Here is a 20,772-nt window from a genome sequence, read left to right on the forward strand (position 1 = left end):
AGTCGATCACACCCTTCCATCTCGACTGTCTCTCTGTCTCCCAGATGAGGAAACGGAAGGCCAAAGAGATGAAGCAGGTGATCCAAAGTCCCGCACACACTAAAGACGGGGACTAGCGGTCAGCCTTCACATCCCTCATCCAGGCTGGCTTGTGGGTTATGTGCTGGGCTGCTAACCGCAAGGTGAGCGGTTCAAAACCCACCAGCTACCTCCATGGAGAAAGATGAGGCATTCAGCCCCCGTAAAGAGCGACAGTCTCAGAAACCCACAGGGCTGTGGCTGGCACTGACTCAATGGCAGTGAGTTTGGTTCTTTGGGGACTTTTTCCCCATGTTGTTTTGGCATGTTCTCGATTTGGGGTGGTGCTTGTTTGTGGCTTTACGGCTGCCCTACCGGTGGAAAGCAAGCGATCAAGGGCAGACTTTTATGGGCTGAGGGCAAGGTTGGGGGAAACAGGCATTTACAGTCGCTCTGTAGTTCCAGTCAAGCTGGCCAACTGCCAGGTGAGCCCCCCCACCCCAACAGGACCAGCAGGGGGAGTGGGGGTCAAACCCCAGGCTGAGTATGGGAGCCTGCAGCTCTCAACACTGGGCAAGCAGCACAGGTCGGTGTGGGGTGACCCCCCTCCCTGCCCGCCACCACCCCAGGCCTCCTGGCACTAGGCTCCTGCCCTCAGCTCCTCGCAGCGAACCCTCTCCTCCTCTCCACATTTCCCAGGTAGAACAAGAATGGGCCCGGGGCGGTGGTTACCTGTCAGCAGGTACTGGTACTTGTTCACCTCCAGTTTCAGGCCGCACAGACTCTCGGAGGCTTCCGTGTAGATGTACTGCACATGGGGCATCTTGGTGAAGCCCCGGTACATCTGTGGGCGGGAGAGATGCATGAGAGGAGGGCTAGGCCTCCTGCCATGTGGTGCCTGCATCGGCCAGGGAATGGCCGACGTACTCACCTAGGGGTCCCTCTCTCCCCTCTCCAGAACCACCCATTCCCAAAGGACCCTCCCCATCTAGCCCATCACAATCCAGTCTCGGTGTTCAGAGTGGCCCAGGGGAGGGGACATGTCCAACGGAGAGCGCCGCATAGAGGACGCCAGGGTTCAGCTAGGCGAGGGAGGCTTCCCTGGGAAGGCAGGCTGCAGCTTCAAGGGCAGGATGCTTACTGATGAGTCAACCTCTGCAGAAGGGCAGGCCACACCCCTCCCACTGTGGCCATACAGAGCACGTGACCATCAAGTGGGGCTCCCCATGGGGCCGTCACAGACTGGCTGGAACATACGCCCCATCACGTGCTGTCCCCTGCAGCCAGCAGAGAGCAAGTCTCCACAAACAGAGTGGCCCGCTTTCCCACGGTCCTCCTGGGAGATGAGGTCCCCAGAGACCAGAGAGAGCTGATCTGGAAGCTCTCGCACTGTGCCCCGCAGCCCGGCTGCCTCTGCCCCGGCTCATCTTCGCCATCTCCACGCTTGGGGATGCCATCAGCTGCCTCAGCAGTCCAAAGCCCCTTCCCCTCCACCTACAGGTCTCTGCGCAAGCACACACCCTAGAGCAGTGGTTCTCAACCTTCCTAGGCCGCGACCCTTTCATGTGGTGGGGACCCTCCCAACCATAAAGTTATTTTCGTTGCTACTTCACCACTCTCACTTTGTTATTGTTATGAATTGTCATGTAAATATCTGATAGGCAGGATGTATTTTCATTGTTACAAATAGAACTTCATAGAGCATGTGATTCATCACAAAAACAAGATGTCATTATAGATTGTGAAATATTTCTAATGACAAATAAATGAAATTTTGCCTTGAAGCATGGTATAGCATGAGTAACAAACAGTCTTCACGCCGGGTACTTGTATGTGGGCGTATGTGCATGTGGGCAGACCCACCTGGAGACGGATAGAGGAGCCGTGTCTTGGTTCCTAAGACCATCGGAAATATGTGTTTTCCGATGGCCTTAGGTGACCCTGTGAAAGGATTGTTCCACCCCCAAAGGGTTCTCGACCCACAGGTTGAGAACCGCTGCCCTAGAGGGAGGCAGAGTTGCAGCTCACTGTCAAGGTATCCGGTGGGAGAGAGGCTGGGGGGCTTTCGATGGGTAAGGATGGGGCTAGCAGCAGGCCAGGAGAGAGCAGAGTCAGACAGAGGCTCATAAGCCTCCAGGGTCCAGACAGTCCTGCTCTAAGGGAGCCCTGGCTCTCCCAGCAGACTCTGGGGCAGATGCTCAAAGTCGCTACAAGGAAGCCTCCTGGGCCCCTCTCCCCCCTTTTGAAATGCTTGGCAGCGGCCTCTCAGCTGCCCCTCCTACAAGGTTCTCTGAAACACTCTGCACAATGTTGCAAGACAGGAGCTAAAAAATCCAAGCTGAGCTCTTTTTGTTCTCTGGGGAGTGGGATGGGTAGGAGGCAGGGACGGACTAGCTACAGACCCCCCAAAGTGGGCAGAACCATGACTCCCAGAAGCCCTAGCTGCTGCTCTGTTAGTTATTTGCTACTTGCTCGCTACCTTCGGGCTCTGTGACCCTCACTGATTTCACAACCTGTGCCTCCCCAGGGAAATCAAGGGGAATAGTGTATCCCCTTCACACCAGCCCCCTGGGCGGTGTTCAGAACCAGAGGCCAGGAGTCGCTGGATAGAGCAATTAGCTAAGTTTTCATCAGCTAACCAAAAGGTTGGTAGTTCATGCCTACCCATAGGTGCGTCAGAAGAAAGGTCTGGAAATCTGCTTCCCAAAGGTCACAGGCTTAAAAACCCCATGGAGCATGTAGTTCTACTCTGCACACGTGGGGTCACCAGGAGCAGGACTCCACTGCACAGCTTCCAGCTGGGTGTTTCCCGGAAGGCCAGCAGGCTGCTCCACAGGCCTCTTGGAGCCTCTGCTTAAGAGTCAGGAGTGGTCGGTAATTGTTCCCGTGACCGGGGAAGTCATTTCCCTGGGAGCCTCTGCCAAGTTCACTGAAATCCCTGTAGTGGCTATGACCTTGACTCATAACCCCATAGGAAGGATGGTAAGCTGAGAGTACAGGCCCACCAGCCTGGGAGGGTGTGTGCTTGGAAACAGGTGGGCAAGGGGTGTACTTTGAGTCCTATACAACCCCCTGTGACTGGTCTGACAGCAGCGAGGAGGTAGTGGGAGGGTCACTGTGCCCACAGGGAGGGTGTCTGGTTTTCTTAGCCTTGAGAGAAGGCAGACCCTCTCAGGCACCCCGGCCTCCCGGCTGCACCTTGAATTCCTCTTGCCGTTCACTGCTGCTACAAAGTGCCTCATACCCAGAAGGACCATGCCAGAGCAGTGGAAGGTGTCCTTCCAGGCTTCAGCGCTGGTCACTATGCCTTGGCATCCTCTCGCCAGCTGCCCGAGGCTGCAAAGTGGGCTGGGGGGTGGTGGTGTTTCTCCTGTTGCCTTTTCCAGCTCCACCCACTCCTCTCTCCCCACTGCCATCTCAAGACACAAGCTGATCCCATGACCAAGCTGTGGCAGCTGGCCAGGGCTGGCTGACTCTGGACATTACATAACCAGAAGGCTGTGGATGTTTCCAAAATGGAATCCAAAGCAACAGGTTCTACAAAATTAGTTCAGCCAACCTCAGGCCTGAGGATGCAGGAGTCACGGCACCCACACGTCTGCCCTGGGATGGCTGGGCACCACTTGTGGGCCATCACGCAGCTCCCACTGAGCATCAAAGCTTGCATCCTCTAGGGCGCCTGCAGGCCTGATGGACCTCACCTTCACCCCACAGTGGTTGAATAAGCTCTCATCCATCCATCCAGAAGAGTCCCTGGGTGGTAAAAACAGTTAACCTACTGGGTGACAACCTAAACACAAATCTGCACCCAGAGGCACCTAGGAAGAAAAGCCTGGCAAAACACTTCCAGAAATGCAGCTGTTGGAAACCCTCTGGAGCGGGAAGGCCTATCAGAGCACACAGGACCAGATGGAGAGATGGAGCCAAGGAAGCTCTCTGACTTGTGGGTGGAGCTGAGCAAGGACAGGCAGCAGGCTCCCTGGTTCTAATCGCATGTTCTTTTCTGCAATGCTGACTGACAGCTGTGACTGCAGTACTACATGTGCCCAGTGAGACGGCGGTGCCCGCCCAGCCCACAGAGGACCTTAGAGCCAGACCAACAGGCGAGAGGGGGGAGTCCCTCGCTCAGAATGAGGCTCCTGCAACTGGCAGAGGGAGAGGTGGATTGTAAACCTATTGTAACCTTGGAGACCGCCCACCACCTGCAGGCATTGTGGAAAGCCAGGGGGTCCTAGCTCAGAGGAGCTTCAAAGGACCACCTGTAGCCTAGCCAATGCCATCATTTTACAGATTGGAAGGCAGAGGCCCAGGGAGGGTCTCAGAATTAACACCTAACCAAGCCTCTGCTTTCTGGCGCCAGAGCCGAACACCTTCATCACCACCTTGGGCCGCTCTGCCTGGGCTGCCTCTGTGACCCAGCCTCTGCCATCCCTCCCACCTCTCGCTGCAGAGGATGGAAGGGCAGAGGGTTGAAGCTTACACAAAGAATAAACACCCCCCACCCCACCCCAACCACACACACACACCCTGCCTGCTTTGGCCAAGACTCCGCTGGCCAAAACCCAGAAGCCCCCCGGGAGCCAGGCTGACATCACCCACCTTCATCTGCTTGATGGTGTAGACCAGCGTGCCAAAGGGCCCTTCCTTCACCAGCTTCTTCCCCACCACCTTGGCCCGGATCACTGCAGAGAAAGAAGAGACAGAGACGGGCGGGAGTTACAGAGATGGCATCTCAGGGTAGGCGGGCCAGCCCCCGGGGTACCTGGAACTGCCTTCTTGCCTGTGAACCAAGAGCAAGAATTCTGATGGGAGAAGCCGGGAGAGGGAGGAGGGATGCAGACAGCAAAGTGGCTGCCACCCAAGTCAACTACCCCCCAAATGCTTACCTTGCCTGCCTTGGAGAATCCTAGGTGATGCCCACCCTGCATTTCACCATGATCCCAAATCCCCTGCTGGCAGTTCTAACAGAACTCTACCTGCTCCACCTGCATGCTCCACATAGACCCTCAATGGCACCCTAGACCTAGCCTCCTGCCAAGACTCCTCCCTGCCCCTCACGACACGAGAAGGGGGCATTTCCTTGGCACAGATGCACCTATCTGACATGGCTGCAGGCTGTGGTACACCCCACTGAGCCTTGCTCAGTGCTCTGGGCAGACTCTGGGCCAAGCTCTAGGCCTCAGCACCCAGCACTTGGCTAGAGCACGACGTGGTGGAGTCCGGCTCAGGGAGGGTGGTGGAAATGCTCAGGGTGGGGGGGCGGGATGTGGGGTGGGGGTGGGGCTTAGAAGTCAGAGGGAACAGTTCCCATCCAGGTTCAGCTCTCACGGCTGTTACAAGCCTCATGTCCTGGTCTGTAGAGTGAGGATCATCACAGCACCAACCTCCTGAACAGAAGGAGGGGGGGCCAAAGAATGCCCAGGAAAACCTTGACACACAGTCGGGGAGGTAGGCTGTATTCAATAAACAGTATCATCTTCCTCAGTGGCGAAGGGCTGCTATTGATAAACGCCTCTTCTTGGCGTAGTATGGACCCAGGACGGGGAGCAGGGAGGTGCTTAGGGGACGACCTTTACAGGAACAGAGCGCCAGCACTTTCTCCCTGAAAACCACTGGCTGGGTTTGAATCATTAGCTTCGGTTAGGAGTCAAATGTGTAACCCCCTTGGTATGTTTTCATTAATCTGCTCCGCAACCGCCCGACAAAGGAAATATGATGATCCGTGGGAGACTTAGGAGGGCACTCAAAATTGTATCTTATGTTTTATTTGAAGCAACCCTTATGCCAGCACTCATTAATCATTAATACTCGCCAACGAAGCCGTGCTGAAGGACGAAAGGCCGGTCTCGACGCTTCACGGTGTACCGGTAGGCTCCTGCTCACTATTAGTAGCATTCGTTCACAATCAAAACTGTCTAGACTCCTGCCGTCTACTAATTTTACATTATGCACAGCTCACACCATCACTCCGATCCCCGGGATTTTTATAAGCTAGGCTAATAGCATTCATGGGTCACATACCACTAGGACGGCTTCCCCTGTGATTGCCCGAAGCCCCACTCGGGAGCCGCAGTTGCAGGCTGGGGAGGAAGGGAAGCAAGCTACTCCCTCTTCCTGAACCTCAGTGTTCTCATCTGTAAGGAGGGTTTAACTACACCTTCGCCTCCGGGAATTGGAATGAGCGTGCAACAAAAGCCCGTAGGTCATCTCATAGGGGCCTTGTGGGACAGAGGGAATGGCTCAGTACATAGTAGATGCGTGTGAAGCCTAAGATCACGCCACAGACCGAGTATCACAAGTGCTGGAAGAGAGAGGGGCATGCTCCACGTGATGGGGGAACAAAGAGGGGAAGTGGATCTGTGACGGTGGACGATTGCTTATAGCGCTAAGAGAGGTTGGTTTGCTCGTTCTATTCCATGTGACGCAGCACCCGACAGCTGGGTTCCCAGCACAGGGGGAAGCAGAGGGTCTGACGGTCAGAAATGACGGAGAGATAGCATTTGTTGGCTCGGTCAAGATAAAGACATCTAGACACTAGAGCTTACAACACAAAGGGGGCTGCTTCAGGGGCAGGCAGACGTGAGGGGTGGCCTGACTCGCGGCAGGGCATAGACCAGCGCAGAAGCACGGATGGGAGCCTTCCTTGACAAACAAGTTCGTCTCTTCCAGTTCTTAATTCTGGTCCTTCTTTCCTCCTCAAAGTGTCCTTAGCCCACAGGGGAGTCCACACTCAGTAAATGTCTGTCAAAGACCGCGGCCGGACATCACCCCCTACCTGTCCCCAGCACTTATGGGACCTCCTGGTAGCTCCCTAATGCTGCCCCCGTTGGGCATACTATGCCCCAGCAGGCTTCCGGATTCTTTGAATCTCAGGTCTAAAGAAGACCCTCCCGTGGTGCTGATCCACAGGATGGCGGAGCACTGCGGAAGAAAGGCCTGTCAATCTTGTTTGTAAACAGCCGCCTCTGTAGAGACCCTCTGTAGTACAGGCCCTATCCCCACTGGATTCTGGAGCTCAGATCCTCCCTTCCCAGTGTCAGGACACTGATGTATCAAGGGCCCTTCCCTTCTAGGCCTTCCCCAGCAGGAGCGCAACACCCCCAGCCCATGACCAGAGTCAGCTCCTGGCCTCAAATCAAACGCACCACCCTCAAGTCGATTCCAACTCAGAGCAACCCTATAGGACAGGGTGGAACTGCCCCTGTGGGTTTCCCAGGCTGGAACGCATACCTTTTTCCTTCGAAGCAGCTGCTGGTTTCAAACTGCTGACCTTGCAGTTAGCAGCCCAATGGGTGACCACTACACCACCAGCTGGGGCAGCTCAAATCAGGAGGAAGAAAGGGGCAGTTTACAAGCCTGGTGTGAAAATGAGAGGCTGGCAAGATACCAGAATCCCTCAAAAGTCGGCATCCACCACTGCCGCTAATCTGCTAACAGTGCAGCAGGGCCCTCGGCAGGGCGCCAACCTCCCAGGGACCCCAGCCTCCATATGCCACTGTTATGACATCTACTGTCCTTTGTCTTCAGTGGCTTCTCAGATACACTGTGACCAGTGCCAACAAGAGGGCCTGAGGATAAAGGGAAGCCAAAAGCCCCCACCGAAGTCCTGCCCGTGCAGTGGGTTCCCACTCAGAGCGACCCCGTAGAGCAGGGCAAAACTGCCTCCATGGGTTTCCCAGACTGGAACTCTTTGCGAGAGTAGAAAGCCTCCTCTTTCTCCTATAGAGCAGCTGGTGGTTTCAAACTGCTGACCCTGTGGGTAGCAGCCCAAAGGGGTATCACTTTGTCACCAGGGGAATGGCAAAGCAATCAACAAGCCAGCGCAGATGGCCACAGTACATATGTGCAGGCCTGGGGGCCCTGACTCACGGCCACTACCTGCCCGCATAAGCCCAGAATGGCCTGCCAGGACCGTTTGGACCAGAGCCCATGGTCATGAGTTTGAGAGACAGAGGCCAAAGTGGCCCAGCACAGAGGCTACACCCATGTTTCCCTGGAGGGAAAAATAAAAGGTACTAAAAGGAGCTAAAATTAACCAGCACTCCATGCTCCCACCAGGCTCCACAGTCCCATGGCAGCCCGCCCCAGCCCGCCTGTTTGGGTTCTGAATTAGTATTTCTCTATTTGCTTCGGCTTCTCTGCAATTCCAGGGGATTCTCATGTTTACAGCAGGGGCTCTGCCAAGGCCACTGTGACCTGGAGGATGGCGGGAGAGGAAGGTGGGCGGCCCTGCTTCTCCAACAGCAAGGAAGGCCATGCCCACCCATGGGACACTGGCGATGTAAACTGGGCTGGCGTCTGGAACTTTCGGTTGGGCACTGGTGGGGGTGACAACAAGAAACAGAAGTCCTGTGTCTTGTTTTCCCAGACAGGCCCAGGAGACGGGGGCAAAAAGTTCATGGGTACACAGCCAATATCCCAAGCCCAGGTACATAAACATTGCCCAGGAGGGAGGGCTGAGGAGTGGTCTGGAGCTCCTACCCCCCCTCCCCCCCCCCCCCGTCCACCATCTTTCTCTCTCATCCCTTCCTGTTCTCCCTAGATGCATCTGGAAGCGTATCTTGTAGGCAGAGGTCAGGAGAACTGAGGAGAGGTTACGGAGTAAGCACTATTTCAGGAGTCGCTGGGTAGCACAAGGAAAGAGCCGCAAGGTCTGCTGTTTGAAATCACCAGCCGCTGCTCAGGAGAAAGACAGGGCTTTCTCCTTCCATAAAGAGGGACTGTCTCAGAAACCCACAGGGGCAGCTCTGCCCTGTCCTCTAGGACTTCCAAGAGTGGGCAGTGACTTGATGCCAGTGAGTGTTGGTTTGAGTGGCGCAAACAGTTCCCATGCCCAGCAGCTGATGGATAGGCTGGAGGTTCGAGTCCACATAGAGAGAGGGGCCACTAAGGAAAGGCTTGGCATCCCCACCCATTGAAGCAGCCACTGACTACCAGCAGAGCACAGTTTGCCTGTGACACCAGACAGCTTCACCAACAATCAGAACGGTCTCTGGGATGAACTGGATTTCAATTCAAACCTACTGACCGGTGTGTGTTTGTGTGTGTGTGTGTGTGTGTAAATGGCACATGAATCTGTAGCTCTGGTGGGGTCTTTTCAGCAGTTCACCCTCCGGAGATCTAGGTGCAAAGACAGATTACTTCAGGAGGGTCTTTCCCCCACTGATACAACTTTGAGAGAGAGAGCGGGGAGAACTTACAAAAACAGACAAGCGGCAATCCTTCCAGAACTGGGATTTTGTACCGTGCCCTCTCCCCCACCCCTGCCCCAGCATTGTGGGCCCCGAGCAGCACGTGTTTGAACCGACACTGCTGACAGCGACCAACCGGGCGATGGCTGGTCCTGCCCCAGCTGTGCACAGCTGCTCCTCATCAGCACATTCGGAGAGGGACAAGACACCCTTAGGCTGGCCCCTGCCTCTCCGCCTCTCTCCCACCCCCAACCCAACCATCTTCAATCAGGTCCAGAACCTTCCTCCCTAAGTGGATGGCTGGACTTTCCCAGCGACAGGGCGGAAGTGGGCAGCAATCCCTTCCAGCCCCCGACCAGGTGTTCCTGACAGGCATGGCCGACTCATACACTCAGCGTCCAAGCAGACAGTAGAGGGAGCTCCTACTTGGGATAGTAACGGGCCAGCGAAGAGGCAGGCCCTCCCTGGACAAGATAAACTGACCCAGTGGCTGCAGCCATGGGCTCAAACTTGGCAATGATTTCAAAGGCTGGCAATCACCGGACAGCCGCTCCTTCCATTGTGCTGCAGGAGGGTGGCTGTGGGTCAGAACCAGCTCAACAACAGTGTCCTGTCATGGACAGTAGAGAACTTCATGTGACTGAGGACTTAATTCCGTCCTAGAGAGGGAGGTACTGATGCTAACACCTATAATGACAAGCATCTACTGTCCATCTGTCTCTCTGTCTGTCTGCCTCTCTCTCCAGTCCCGTCTCTCCGAGGACCCTATAGAATGAGCCGCTGGCTTACAGTTGGGTTTTGAGATGGCCAACAAGGGAAAGGAAGAGCCCGTGGCTGGTGGGCAGCATCGATCTCTCAAAGAGGAGGTCTTGTGCATGTCAGCGCAGGGAGAGAGAGGGCCATCCTGCCGGGACCCCAGCAGCAGGCAGGGAGCGGGAAGAGACTCTGGGCCTTGGGTGGACTGGTCTTCAGCCTGGACGGGGGTGTGGGCGGAGAGAGAAGGGTCTGGGTGCCACAGGGATGTGCTCCCCAGTGTCAGTATATGGAAAGTACCCGGACACCTGGCTGCTCTGAGGGTCTCCTGAAGTTTACTTCCCAGTGAAAGCCCCCAGGATGACATGGGCAGGGTCCAGTGCGCTCCTGGCAGAGGCAATACGGCGGCCACCCCATAGTAGGCAGCTCCCTCTCCTGGCCACCTTGAGGAATCTGCACTTCAGATGATCCAAGAAGGGCAAGTGCGCTAACTCACCACCAAAGCATCTCCCTGCCTCGCATCGGATCACAGTGAACAGTGCCGAGAGAGATGGGTCCTGAGCATTTACAAAACCAAACAATAGGGTTTCCCAGTCTTTCTCGGTCTGGAAGCTCCGCTGAACCCTCCACTGGCAGGCAAGGGATGGGGTGGCTATATTGTTTTAACTTTGGGGCAGTCCTACTCAATCCTATAGGGTCTCTGGGTCCAAATCAGCTGGGCAGCAATGGTTTGGGAGTTGGTTCTCATGTTACTGAACACGATGCCCCTTCCTACGGGCTGGTCTTCCCTGAGGCCGGGCCCGCAAGTGAGTTGCAGTCTCGTTCAGAGGCATTCTTTAACTTCTTTTTGACAACTGAGTCGTTTGTGTTGTGACCGTCACATCACATTCAAGATTCTTCGCCAGCCCCAGTCTGATCCTATGTGTCAAACTGATGTCTTGACGGGGCCCTCCCTCACACCGGCTTCTCCCAAAGTCTTCCTTACCTGCAGAAATGACAGGTGCCCACCTTCCCCCAGCCTCTCCAGGCTATTCTATCACCACCCTGGATGCCCTCTCGAAGGCCTGTGCCCAGCACCAGGGCTTCAACCAGGTATCATTCCATCAACCCCTGCTGAGCATCTGCCTTTCCACCCCAGGGAAACTGTGTCAAAGCCCACCTGTTAACTCTCCCTGGACCATTCTCAGAGAACCCGGACCGAGCATGCATACAGAGCATCCGAGCCTCGCTCCAACAAAAGCAATTCTCGGGTCCACCACCACTGAAGGGGCATATGGCAATGCTGGGGAAGCATCAGATTTCCAACTGCAAGGTCGGCCGTTCAAGCCCACAAGCCGGGCCATGTCAAAAAGATGAGACTGCTTCATCCCACAAGGCCCTGTGCCCACTAAAGAGTTAGCTGTTTCTTCCCCTCCCGTCCACTGCCCCTGCCCAGGGCCCCTCTCCCCAGTCAATTTCGAAGACCCTATGTTTTGAGTTTTTGTCTTTTTGGTGGATGTCCAAGCACAGGCCAGACAGTTGCAATGCGTTCCCCGTCGAGATACGGAGTCTCCAGTTCAAAGTCTGCCCTGGTGAACTCTTTCTGTTAATAGAAATATTCATCTCGGTTGGAGTTAAGCAGAGCCTTTTGGCAAGAAAGGAGCTCTCGGAGCTAAAAATAAACCTAAATACACACACGCGCGCACACATGCACACACACACATACACACGGAAAATCTGGAACACTGATAATCACCCCAGCCCAAGTTTCCATGGCGGGGGAAGCCATTAAAGCCAAGAGGATATTAAAACCTTGCTGCCCAGTGCCTCCTGCTTTCTCAGGGCCAGCCTCATTTCCTGGGGTCCCCCAGGCCAGGCAGTCTCAGGGTGCCCTGGGCCTCCCAGGAAGGGGTGAGGGGGCCTATGCTAGCTCGCCTGGTAAGCTCTGTGGAGCTCAGATTGAATTGTCTGGCCAGGACACAGGGGTGGCAGACGTCTGAAGGGGCCAGAGAGGGCACGGGAAGGGGACACCATGCCGGAAGGTAAAGTCTCCTAAGACCTTGAAATTACTCCGAAGAGCACAAAAGGCCACCAACAAGCTACACACACACACACACACACACACATACCCCCCAGTGTTTGTTTGCTCCAGCTGCTGACCTCAAGCTATTAAAAGGCAATGCTCAAACACTGCTGATGAGATATCAGGAACACACTGCGTAAGTGCTCGGCGGTGCACTGGTAGAGGCAGGGGTGCAGATCCTCTGTTGAGACTCCCCACCCTTGAAAGGCCTAGACAATCCCATGGGGCATGTGGTTCTTGTCATACGGGGTGCCAGGCATCGAGAATCAATGGCACCTGGCAACGAGGTGGAGTATGTGTAGGCTTTGGATTAATGCACATAACCTTTGATTTAATAGTTTGCGGCCTCTGACCTCAGGACCATTACCTCTGAGAGCTCTGAAAGCCACAGGGCCAGGGCTCCAGGATCAGGCTGACTGCCTATGGCATGAGGGAGATGGGTGGGATCGGGGCTTCTGAGACACGTGGAAGGAAACAGCCCCAAAGTGTCCTCCAGCAGTTTGAAACCACTAGCCACTCCGCAGAAGAGTGACTGTCTCAGACCCATGGGGACTCTGCCCTACAGGGCTGACTCAATGGCAGTGAGTACTTCCTGCTTAAGCAGAGGTGGTGGGGGGGAGTCGGGCCTGTGGGCCATATAAGGCCCTCAAAATCATCAAGACCAGCTAACATCACACACCGTACCAAAGCGAAGCAGTTCCGGCCATCACATTAGGGGTGAGTAAATTATGCATTGGACTAATATAGTGGGCTGATTTTCAAGTTGATAATTTTGTAACACCTGTGAAAGATAATATAAATATCCAAATGGCCCTCGCCACCAAAAACATCCCCCGCCCTGCTCTAAGGAGTGGCCCGAGAGAGAGCTCTCCTCTCCGCCTCTTTGGCACAACTGGGGTCAACAGCGCGTACCCACCTCCCCTCCAAGCCTCCCATGATTTCCTCCAGCCCCAGGGCTATCCTGCATCCTTCCATCAGGTATACCTGGGCCCCCGGCTCTGGTACCACCATTAATTCCAACATGTCCTACCATCTACTGAGTATGACTATAGAGTATACTATATAGTGGTTATATGGTGGCAGTTCAAAACCACCAGCAGCTCCTCAGGAGAAGGACTGGGCTTTCTACTCCCATAAACAGTACAGTCTAGGAAACCTACAGGGGGGTGGGGGGAGTCACTGTGGGTCAGCATTGACTCTTTGGCAGTGAGTTGGTTTGGTTTTTATACAATCATAGACTGCACAGGAGCATAAATAAGAGGCTCACAAAGCTCCTGTGAAGTAAATGTTATTGTTGTTAGGACTCGTTTGTCAATCTGCTTCCATATAGGTTAAGCCACCACCATCAAGCAGATGCCCACTCACACTCACTCCCTGCCATCGGGTCACTTCTGTCCCATGGAGACCCTCTGGGCCAGCGGTTCTCAACCTTCCTCATGCCACGACCTTTCATACAGCTCCTCATGTGGTGGTCGCCCCCAACCATAAATTATTTTCGTTGCTACTTCATCACTGTCATGTGGCTACTGCTATGAATCAAGCAACCCCTATGAAAGGGCCGTCTGACCTCCAAAGGGGTCGCGACCCACAGGTTGAGAACAGCAGCTATAGGCCAAGGTACAACTGCCCTGGTGGGTTTCTGAGTCGGCGATTCTTTACGGAAGTAGAAAACGTTGTCCTTCTCCCTCCATGCCAGTTGTTCCCAACTCCGGGCTTTGCGGATCGCAGCCCAACGCGTAACCTCTACCCCACCAGGGCGCCACACACAGGGCTCCACAGCAAACCGGCATGAAGATGCCGGCCACGAAGACCCTGTGGCACATTTCTACTCCGTCCTCTGGGGTCACTCTGAGTCAAAATGACCCCACTCCGCCCCACCAAGGGGGTGGCCGCAAAAATACTTTTTGGGGAGACCGAGAAGTAGGGAGTGAAAATGAAGAAGTCTGGAGAGTGAGGAAGAGCCCAGGGCCCCAGGGCAGGAGCTGGGAGGCAGGCTGTCTTTCTGGTTCTTCCTCTAACTTTCTGGGTCACTTGGGCAAGGGACCCCGGAGATGACAGTCTTAGGGGTCTCTCAAGGCATTTTACACCCACCGTCTGGGGCCTGCCTCTAACTCGTACATGTCCACCCCAGTTTCTCTTCGTCACTTGAGGCCCAGGGTATCACAGTGTCCCCTGCTGCCTGAGGGGTCCGGCCTCGTGGATCCAAGAAGCCGGTCACACGTGAGGAAGAGGCTTTGGACACCTCCTGTGGGTCTGTCCTCGGCATGACTTGCAGTTGTCCAAACTGGGGACAGAGGTGAGGCTGGAGGGGCTCTGAAGCCCCACGCTGTGCGCCCCGCTTGTCGGACCTTCCTGGGTGGCAGCCTTGCTGGTGCCCGCAGTGAGATGCCTGCCCTCCACCGAGCGATCCTCGCCACCTTCCTTGTGTATATCAGCCAGTGGCTGTTTGGGGATTTTAAAATTTATTTATTTATTTTGGGGGGATTTTTTGACATCAGATTTTCCTGGTTGACAGTTGAGCAAATCATTGATTCCCCACCGTGGGGCCGTTTCTTCCACAGCACCGCAGGTTGGTTCAAATTGCCGACAGTTTCGGCGAGTGCTGTTTGGTGGGTGTCGTCGAGTACATGCAAACCCCCGGTGACCCCGTGAGACATCATGAGCCAGCCCCACAGCGTTTTGACAGGCTGCCATGATTCTAATGAGAGCAGAGCTGCTGGGCAGGTTCAAACCACCCACCTTCGGGGGCCAAGGTGGTGGTGGTGTTGGCATGAGGTGCTGTGGAGAGACTCTGTGCACAACAGAACGAAACATCAGTCTGTCCTGGGCCACGTTCACTACTGTTGAGCCTATCATTGCAGCCACTGTGTCAAGCCAAGTGCCAACCATCCATCCCACCAGGTGCCTGTAAAGGGTACCGAACAGCCTAGAAGACTCGCAGGGCAGTTCTACCCCATCCTCTAGGACCGCCATCACTTGGAGTCCACTGGACGGCTCTGGGTGTTTGCTTAAAGCAGCCTACGACAGCCCCCAAGCACCCCTGAAGAGAACATGCGCCCCTTCCCTGATCATCTGGCTTGCACGTAGCCACAGTAGTGACCTCACAAACATGTCGCCTCTCCCCAGGATAGTAATCTGCTCTGAGTCCCTCTGAGCAAGTCCCGGTGGCCTGTGCAGGGACCAGGGCTGTGGGCTGGCTGCCCTCTCCCACCCTCAGGCATCTTTCCAAAGCTCCTTGACTCCCTTAGAAAAGGATGTTCTTTACCCAACAGGGAGCTCCCCCATCACTCCATCCCCCACCTCAAGCCCCCATACCCTCCGGAAGGGCATACTTTGAGACAAGCTACCACTCTGCCCTCCAAGCCCAGCCTCAGGCCACCTGGCCCACCAGTCCTGCAGGTTTCTATTTTTGAGACAGGGACAGTCCAGGGTCGTCCCTCTGTCAATATTGGGCCCTCATCTGCCCCTTCTTACGGTGACCCTGGCGGGAAAGGTTTTTGTTTGTTTGTTAAGTATTTTGAAGGCCAAACAAAAGCAACACTCAGTGTGGCTGAGGCGGGGCAGGGTGGGTGGGGGGTGGCAAGGTTTCTGGGGGACTTCGCCCTGGGCCAGCAGGAGCTGCAGGGGCCCCTCACAGCACCACTAGGATAGCCAGAGGCCAGGGAGGAGTGAGGGGGCCTGTCCAGGAAATGGCAGCAGAAATCTGCCCTTACGGGCGGAGGTCCAGCTGTCCAGGGCCCTTGCAGCTCAGGCCGGTGTTCTCGGCCGGGAATTCTTCCCGTGTGCCTTTCGGTTCCCAACGGCCAGAGCGGGCTCCGTGCTCTGAGCACAGCCCATCACTGGTGTCCTCTGAGAGGCAGCGTCTCGCCCTGCTCCTTGGAGTTTTCAGGGGCTGGCTGGATGGCTGCTGGGCTCCAGGCCCTTGTTCCAAGGCACTTCCTGGTCAAGGCCAACCACCAATTTCCCATCTGCCAGCGGAAAGCCTGAACTATTTGTCCCTCTGAAAAACCAAGCCCAAGTCAATGCCGACTCACAGTGACCCTGTAGAACAGGGTAGAACTGCTCCTGTGAGTTTCCAAGACAAACTCTTTACGGGCGCAGAATGCCTCATCATCTTCCTGCCTTGGAGGGAGTGCTGGTTTCGAACTGCTGACCTTGCAGGTAGCAGCCCTGTGCAGAATCACTACACCACCAGGGCTCCTTGCGCTTCTGAGGGAGACTCGGTGAGGAAGGTCAAACACAGCTTCCCTTGGCTCTGTTCCAGACTATAGCACAGCTCCCTTTTCTCTGTCAGAGGGGCGGGCAGTGCAGTGGTCAGGAGCATGAGCAATCTCGCTGCAACCGGACACAGCAAACCGTTAGCCAAGCCGTTCAACTTTAAAACCACCACCCGCTGGTCCTTCTATGGTGGCTTACCTGTTGATTGATGCTGGAAACTATGCCACCAGCATTTCAAATACCAGTGGGGTCACCAGCAAAAGCTGGGTTTCAGGCTTCTAGACTAAGACACGGAAGAAAGGCCCGGTGATCTACTTCCCAAACGTAGCCAGGGAAAACCACCTGGAACCCAACAGAATACGGTCTCCCAGAGTGCTTGCCAGTGAGAAAATCTCCAAGGAACCGGGTCAGAATTCACTCAGTCTCCCATGAGGCCCCGAGGAGTCTGAGCAGGCTGGACAGTGCCTTGCCACCAACTCTGAATGGAGATGGTGTGACACCTTCCCCTGGGGCAGTGAGAGGGTAAAATGAAGGACGGCCCTGGAGGCCCTTGGCAGGGCGTCAGTCAGTCCCCATGCAATAAATGGGGTGCTGACCATTATTAAGCAGAGCCCCTTTCCCACGGCAGAGAAAGACCCAGAGGGCAGGTACACAACCAACCCCCCAGTACAAGCTGGGGCCCATAGGGGGCACTGCTAACTCGGCCTGGCTGCCAACGTTCGTTCACCACTCCTGAAATGCCGGCTGCCCCACTTACCCTTGTCCAGGGCATTTCAATTTCAGGTCAGGTTGAGGCGAGGAACGAATTCACTGTATTGGTCCAAGGGGAAGGACAGTCCAGGCCCAGCGCAGAGGGGCCCAGCACGAGGCAGGGACCCTCAGGAGTGGGTCTGTTGGTGTGTATTCAGGATAAGGGGAGGTTGGATGGGCCCATCGTGGTCTGCCCTAGTGTGGTGAGGCCCTCCCCACTCCCCCAAGACCAGCCTGGGGCAGAAGGGGTGGCGGGCAGTCCTGCTGTGCAGAGTGAACAGCCAGGGTGTTGGCAGGCCTGTGCAGCCGGGGTCAGCGGCCAGAGCGTGGCATTGTTGGGGCCCGGGGAGGGTGAAGTCGGCAGCCAAGGTTCTGTGTGGAGGCTGGGGTAGAGACAAGACCAGATCCAGTCCATTTAGAGTCTGATGGAAACTAGGGCTGAGCGTCATGGAACTGGAGGTGGGTGGCCCCACCAGGAGTGTGCCCGGCTTCACTGGAGGGACATCGGGCCCTGATCACTTCCCAGGCCGAGAGGTGAGCCTCTTTGTGGATGCAGATGACAATCCTGGGACACCCCTTTGGCCCCTCCTGCTGGGATGGGAGCCACTTGGGCAGAGAGACCGGGTTCCTTTGCCCAACCCACTGTTAGTAGCAATTCTGGGCACACTGGGTGCACCAGCTAGAGCAGAGAGCCGGGGGAGCAGTTCTCTGCAAGATATGTTGACCAGAAAGGGTGTGCAGTGAAGCTCCTGCCTCCCTGGCGGCTGTCAGCACTGGGGGAGAAGCAGGACCGGACGAGGGGAGCCCCTGGACTGTGCTGTTCTGGTTTTATCCCCGCCCCCCCCCCCTCAGCCTTCACTCTGTTGAGGACAAACGGTGCCAGTTTAAGCTGTCTCCCTGTGCCAAGATCATGTCCACTGTCACAAGCTGGTTGTCTCCTGAGTCTGCTAGGGCCATGGGGGAAACACAGACCCATTTGCCCCTCATTTTTGCTTTCCCCTTGCCCTATCTTGGGGACCCCTAGCAAAATAGGAAGCATGTGGACTGCCTGATGCACCTGCCTCCCCCACACCCCCCAAAGGCCCCCTCCCCTCTGCTGGCCCCAGTGTGGAATCAGACAAGGGCTTGTTCCAATGCACCATTGAACTAAGCACGGGAAAGCAGTGGGTGCAGGAGGCTGGCACATTGTGTCTGAGGAGCAGCCGGGCATGCCTGCTGCAGGTCAGCACCTCCCAGTGGCCTTGGACAAGCTACTTCCCACCCCTGGGCCTGGTTTCCCAACTCAGCGGACTCATTCAACTCATAGCAAGCCTGTAGAATAGGGTAGACTGCCCCTATGAGTTTCTGAGACTGTAACTCTTGACAGGAGTAGGAAGCCTTGTCTTTCTTCCATGGAGTGGCTGGTGGTTTCGAACCACCGACCTTGTAGTTAGCAGCCCAACATATCACCCACTCCACTACCAGGGATTGAAAAACGACTTCCAAAGCGCCACAATTCCAAAGCGCCATGATTCAGAATACCTCCATCCATTGCTGGTCAGGCTACAGCCACCGCAGAAAACAATTTCTGGCAGCACCACGAAAAGTTAAACGTAGAATTACCCTATCATCCAGCAACTCTACCCTATACACACCCAAAGCATGGAAAGCAGGAACACAAAACAGACACATGTCCACCACAGCCCGCTGCAGCACTGCTTCACCGTAGCCCAAAGGGGGAGCCACCTCCAGTGTCCAATAAGATGTTCTCCTAGCGAGAAATGACATCCTGGGACATGCAACCTCCTGATAAGCTTCGTCGACGCCCTGCTGAATAAGCCCGTCGCCAGAGGACAGGTGGTGTAGTGGTTACACTTGGGCTGCCCACTGCAAGATTAACAGATCGAAACCACCAGCTGCTTCCCAATAGAAAGACAGGGCTTTCTAACCCCATAAAGCAGTGGTTCTCAACCTTCCTCATGCCGCGACCCTTTCATACAGTTCCTCATGTGGTGGTGACCCCACACCGTAACATTATTTTTGTTGCTACTTCATAACTCTCATTTTGCTACTGTTGTAAATCAGGTGACCCCTGTGAAAGCGCTGCTCGACCCCCAAAGGGGTCGTGACCCACAGGCCGAGAACCACTGCCATAAAGTGTTCCAGCCCTGGAAACCCACAGGGTGGGTTCTACCCTCTCCTCTAGGGAGGCTGTGAGTTGGCATCGACTTGATGGCAGTGGGTTTGGATTATTTTGGGGGTGAGAGGGCAGGTATCATGACTATGCTTGGATGAAGTATCCAGAATAGGTAAGTGTAGAGGGAGCCGAGTTTACTGGTGGTGATCATCAGAGGCAGGGGGAGGGGCGGCACTCATGACTTAGGGGGATGCTCAGGGTGATGGGGAAATTTAGAAATGGTCCATCGCGATGGTTACACACGGTGATGAACATCAGGCATGTCACTGGACTGTACACGTGAAGGATGTTGACGGGGCAAACATTTGGTTACATCGATATTCACAACAGAAGTTAGGGTGAACACACACACACACACACACACACACACACACACACACGTGTGTCTATGGTTCAATACAGTCCTGCCTGCTGGTACAGTGCACTTATGAGAAGGGGGCTGTTGTGTGGCACCATGGGGTCACTGGCCTGGTTCTCCTGGCACCCAAGGGTGCTACAGAACGGAGTTGGGTCCTGCAGGGTTTTCAGGCTGTCATCCTGATGGGCATGATCACCAACCAGGTCTTTCTCCACATAGCCACAGGCTGGGTTCGAACCGCCGACCTTTCAGCTCTTTTATCTAGTAGTTGTCGTCACTGTCAGGTGCTGCCCTTCCCTGTCCATACTGACTCTGAGTGACCCCATATACACACCGCCCGGCCTTGGGTCCTCCTCACAACCATTGCTGTACCTATGCCCACGATGCAGCCCCGTGTCAGTGCACCATATGGAGGGTCTTCCAGAACTAGAGGGGCCCGAAAGACTTCCCTCCAGCCTGGTCCTTCCTCCCTGAGGCCACCCCACTCAGCAAATGGCTGGACCACTTGCCTCCCTGTTCAGCTGAGGCGAACTCAGCCAGTCACGTGGCTGGTGCCTTGCAGCCAGTGTGCCCTGCCTCACATCCACCTGAATGAATGCCGTCTCAAGAGGCTGGCTGCCCCTAAGCAGTTACGTTTGAGTTTGAACCACGCATGGCAGGGTGTTTTTTTTTTTGGGGGGGGGGGGGCGCGGGAGTAGGTAGCGCACAGGTGTCTACGTTAGAGCAACTTTGCTGTTCACGAGTTCAGAGTACCTGGGGCCAGACACGTCACCGGTCTGAGCTTCCCCACCTAGCAAAGGGACAGTCTTTCGTGCGGTGGACAAACAGGGGCGCTTTTAGTGTGCTCTAGACAGTGCGCCGTGGGACAAGCAGGTACTGAAATTCCCGCAGGGGAGTCAGAGGCAGCAGTCAGTGACTACACTCAGACAGCCTCGGGGACACTGGCAACAACTACAGGTAAATGGCCGGCAGTGGGGGCTGTATCAGGAGAGCGAAAGCAGACGGTGGCTCTTTGGGAAGGTGGCCTTTGAGTTGAGACCAACTTCAGGAGGAGGAAGTCGGGGACAGCCAGGGGAAATCTGGGGAGAAGCGGGGGCCGGCTCAGAGGCCATGAGGTAGGACCCAACTTGGAACCTAAAGCATTCAAGGGACACCTAGAAACCCACTGGGGCCAGAACTAGGCAAGATGAGGCAAAGGCCAACGCCTGTGGAACCTTCTAGAACTGGTTCAGGAGTTAGAAAAGCC

General features: G+C 55.4%; 2 protein-coding genes across 3 annotated transcripts in view; one reads left to right on the top strand and one right to left on the bottom strand.

The window, feature by feature from the left end:
* The window catches only part of SYN3 (synapsin III), a 511,043-nt gene that overhangs the window by 152,992 nt on the left and 337,279 nt on the right, over nt 1-20,772 (top strand). The window lies entirely within an intron of this gene.
* Nucleotides 1-20,772, bottom strand: part of TIMP3 (TIMP metallopeptidase inhibitor 3) — a 55,417-nt gene that overhangs the window by 6,152 nt on the left and 28,493 nt on the right. The window contains exons 2-3 of the mRNA XM_075551020.1: nt 4,618-4,700; nt 751-862 (exon numbers count right to left, since the gene is read on the bottom strand). Coding sequence (XP_075407135.1) covers nt 751-862; nt 4,618-4,700 — 195 coding nt within the window. The remainder of the gene's footprint in view (nt 1-750; nt 863-4,617; nt 4,701-20,772) is intronic.

Source organism: Tenrec ecaudatus, chromosome 6 (assembly GCF_050624435.1).
Source record: "Tenrec ecaudatus isolate mTenEca1 chromosome 6, mTenEca1.hap1, whole genome shotgun sequence".
NCBI lineage: Eukaryota > Metazoa > Chordata > Mammalia > Afrosoricida > Tenrecidae > Tenrec > Tenrec ecaudatus.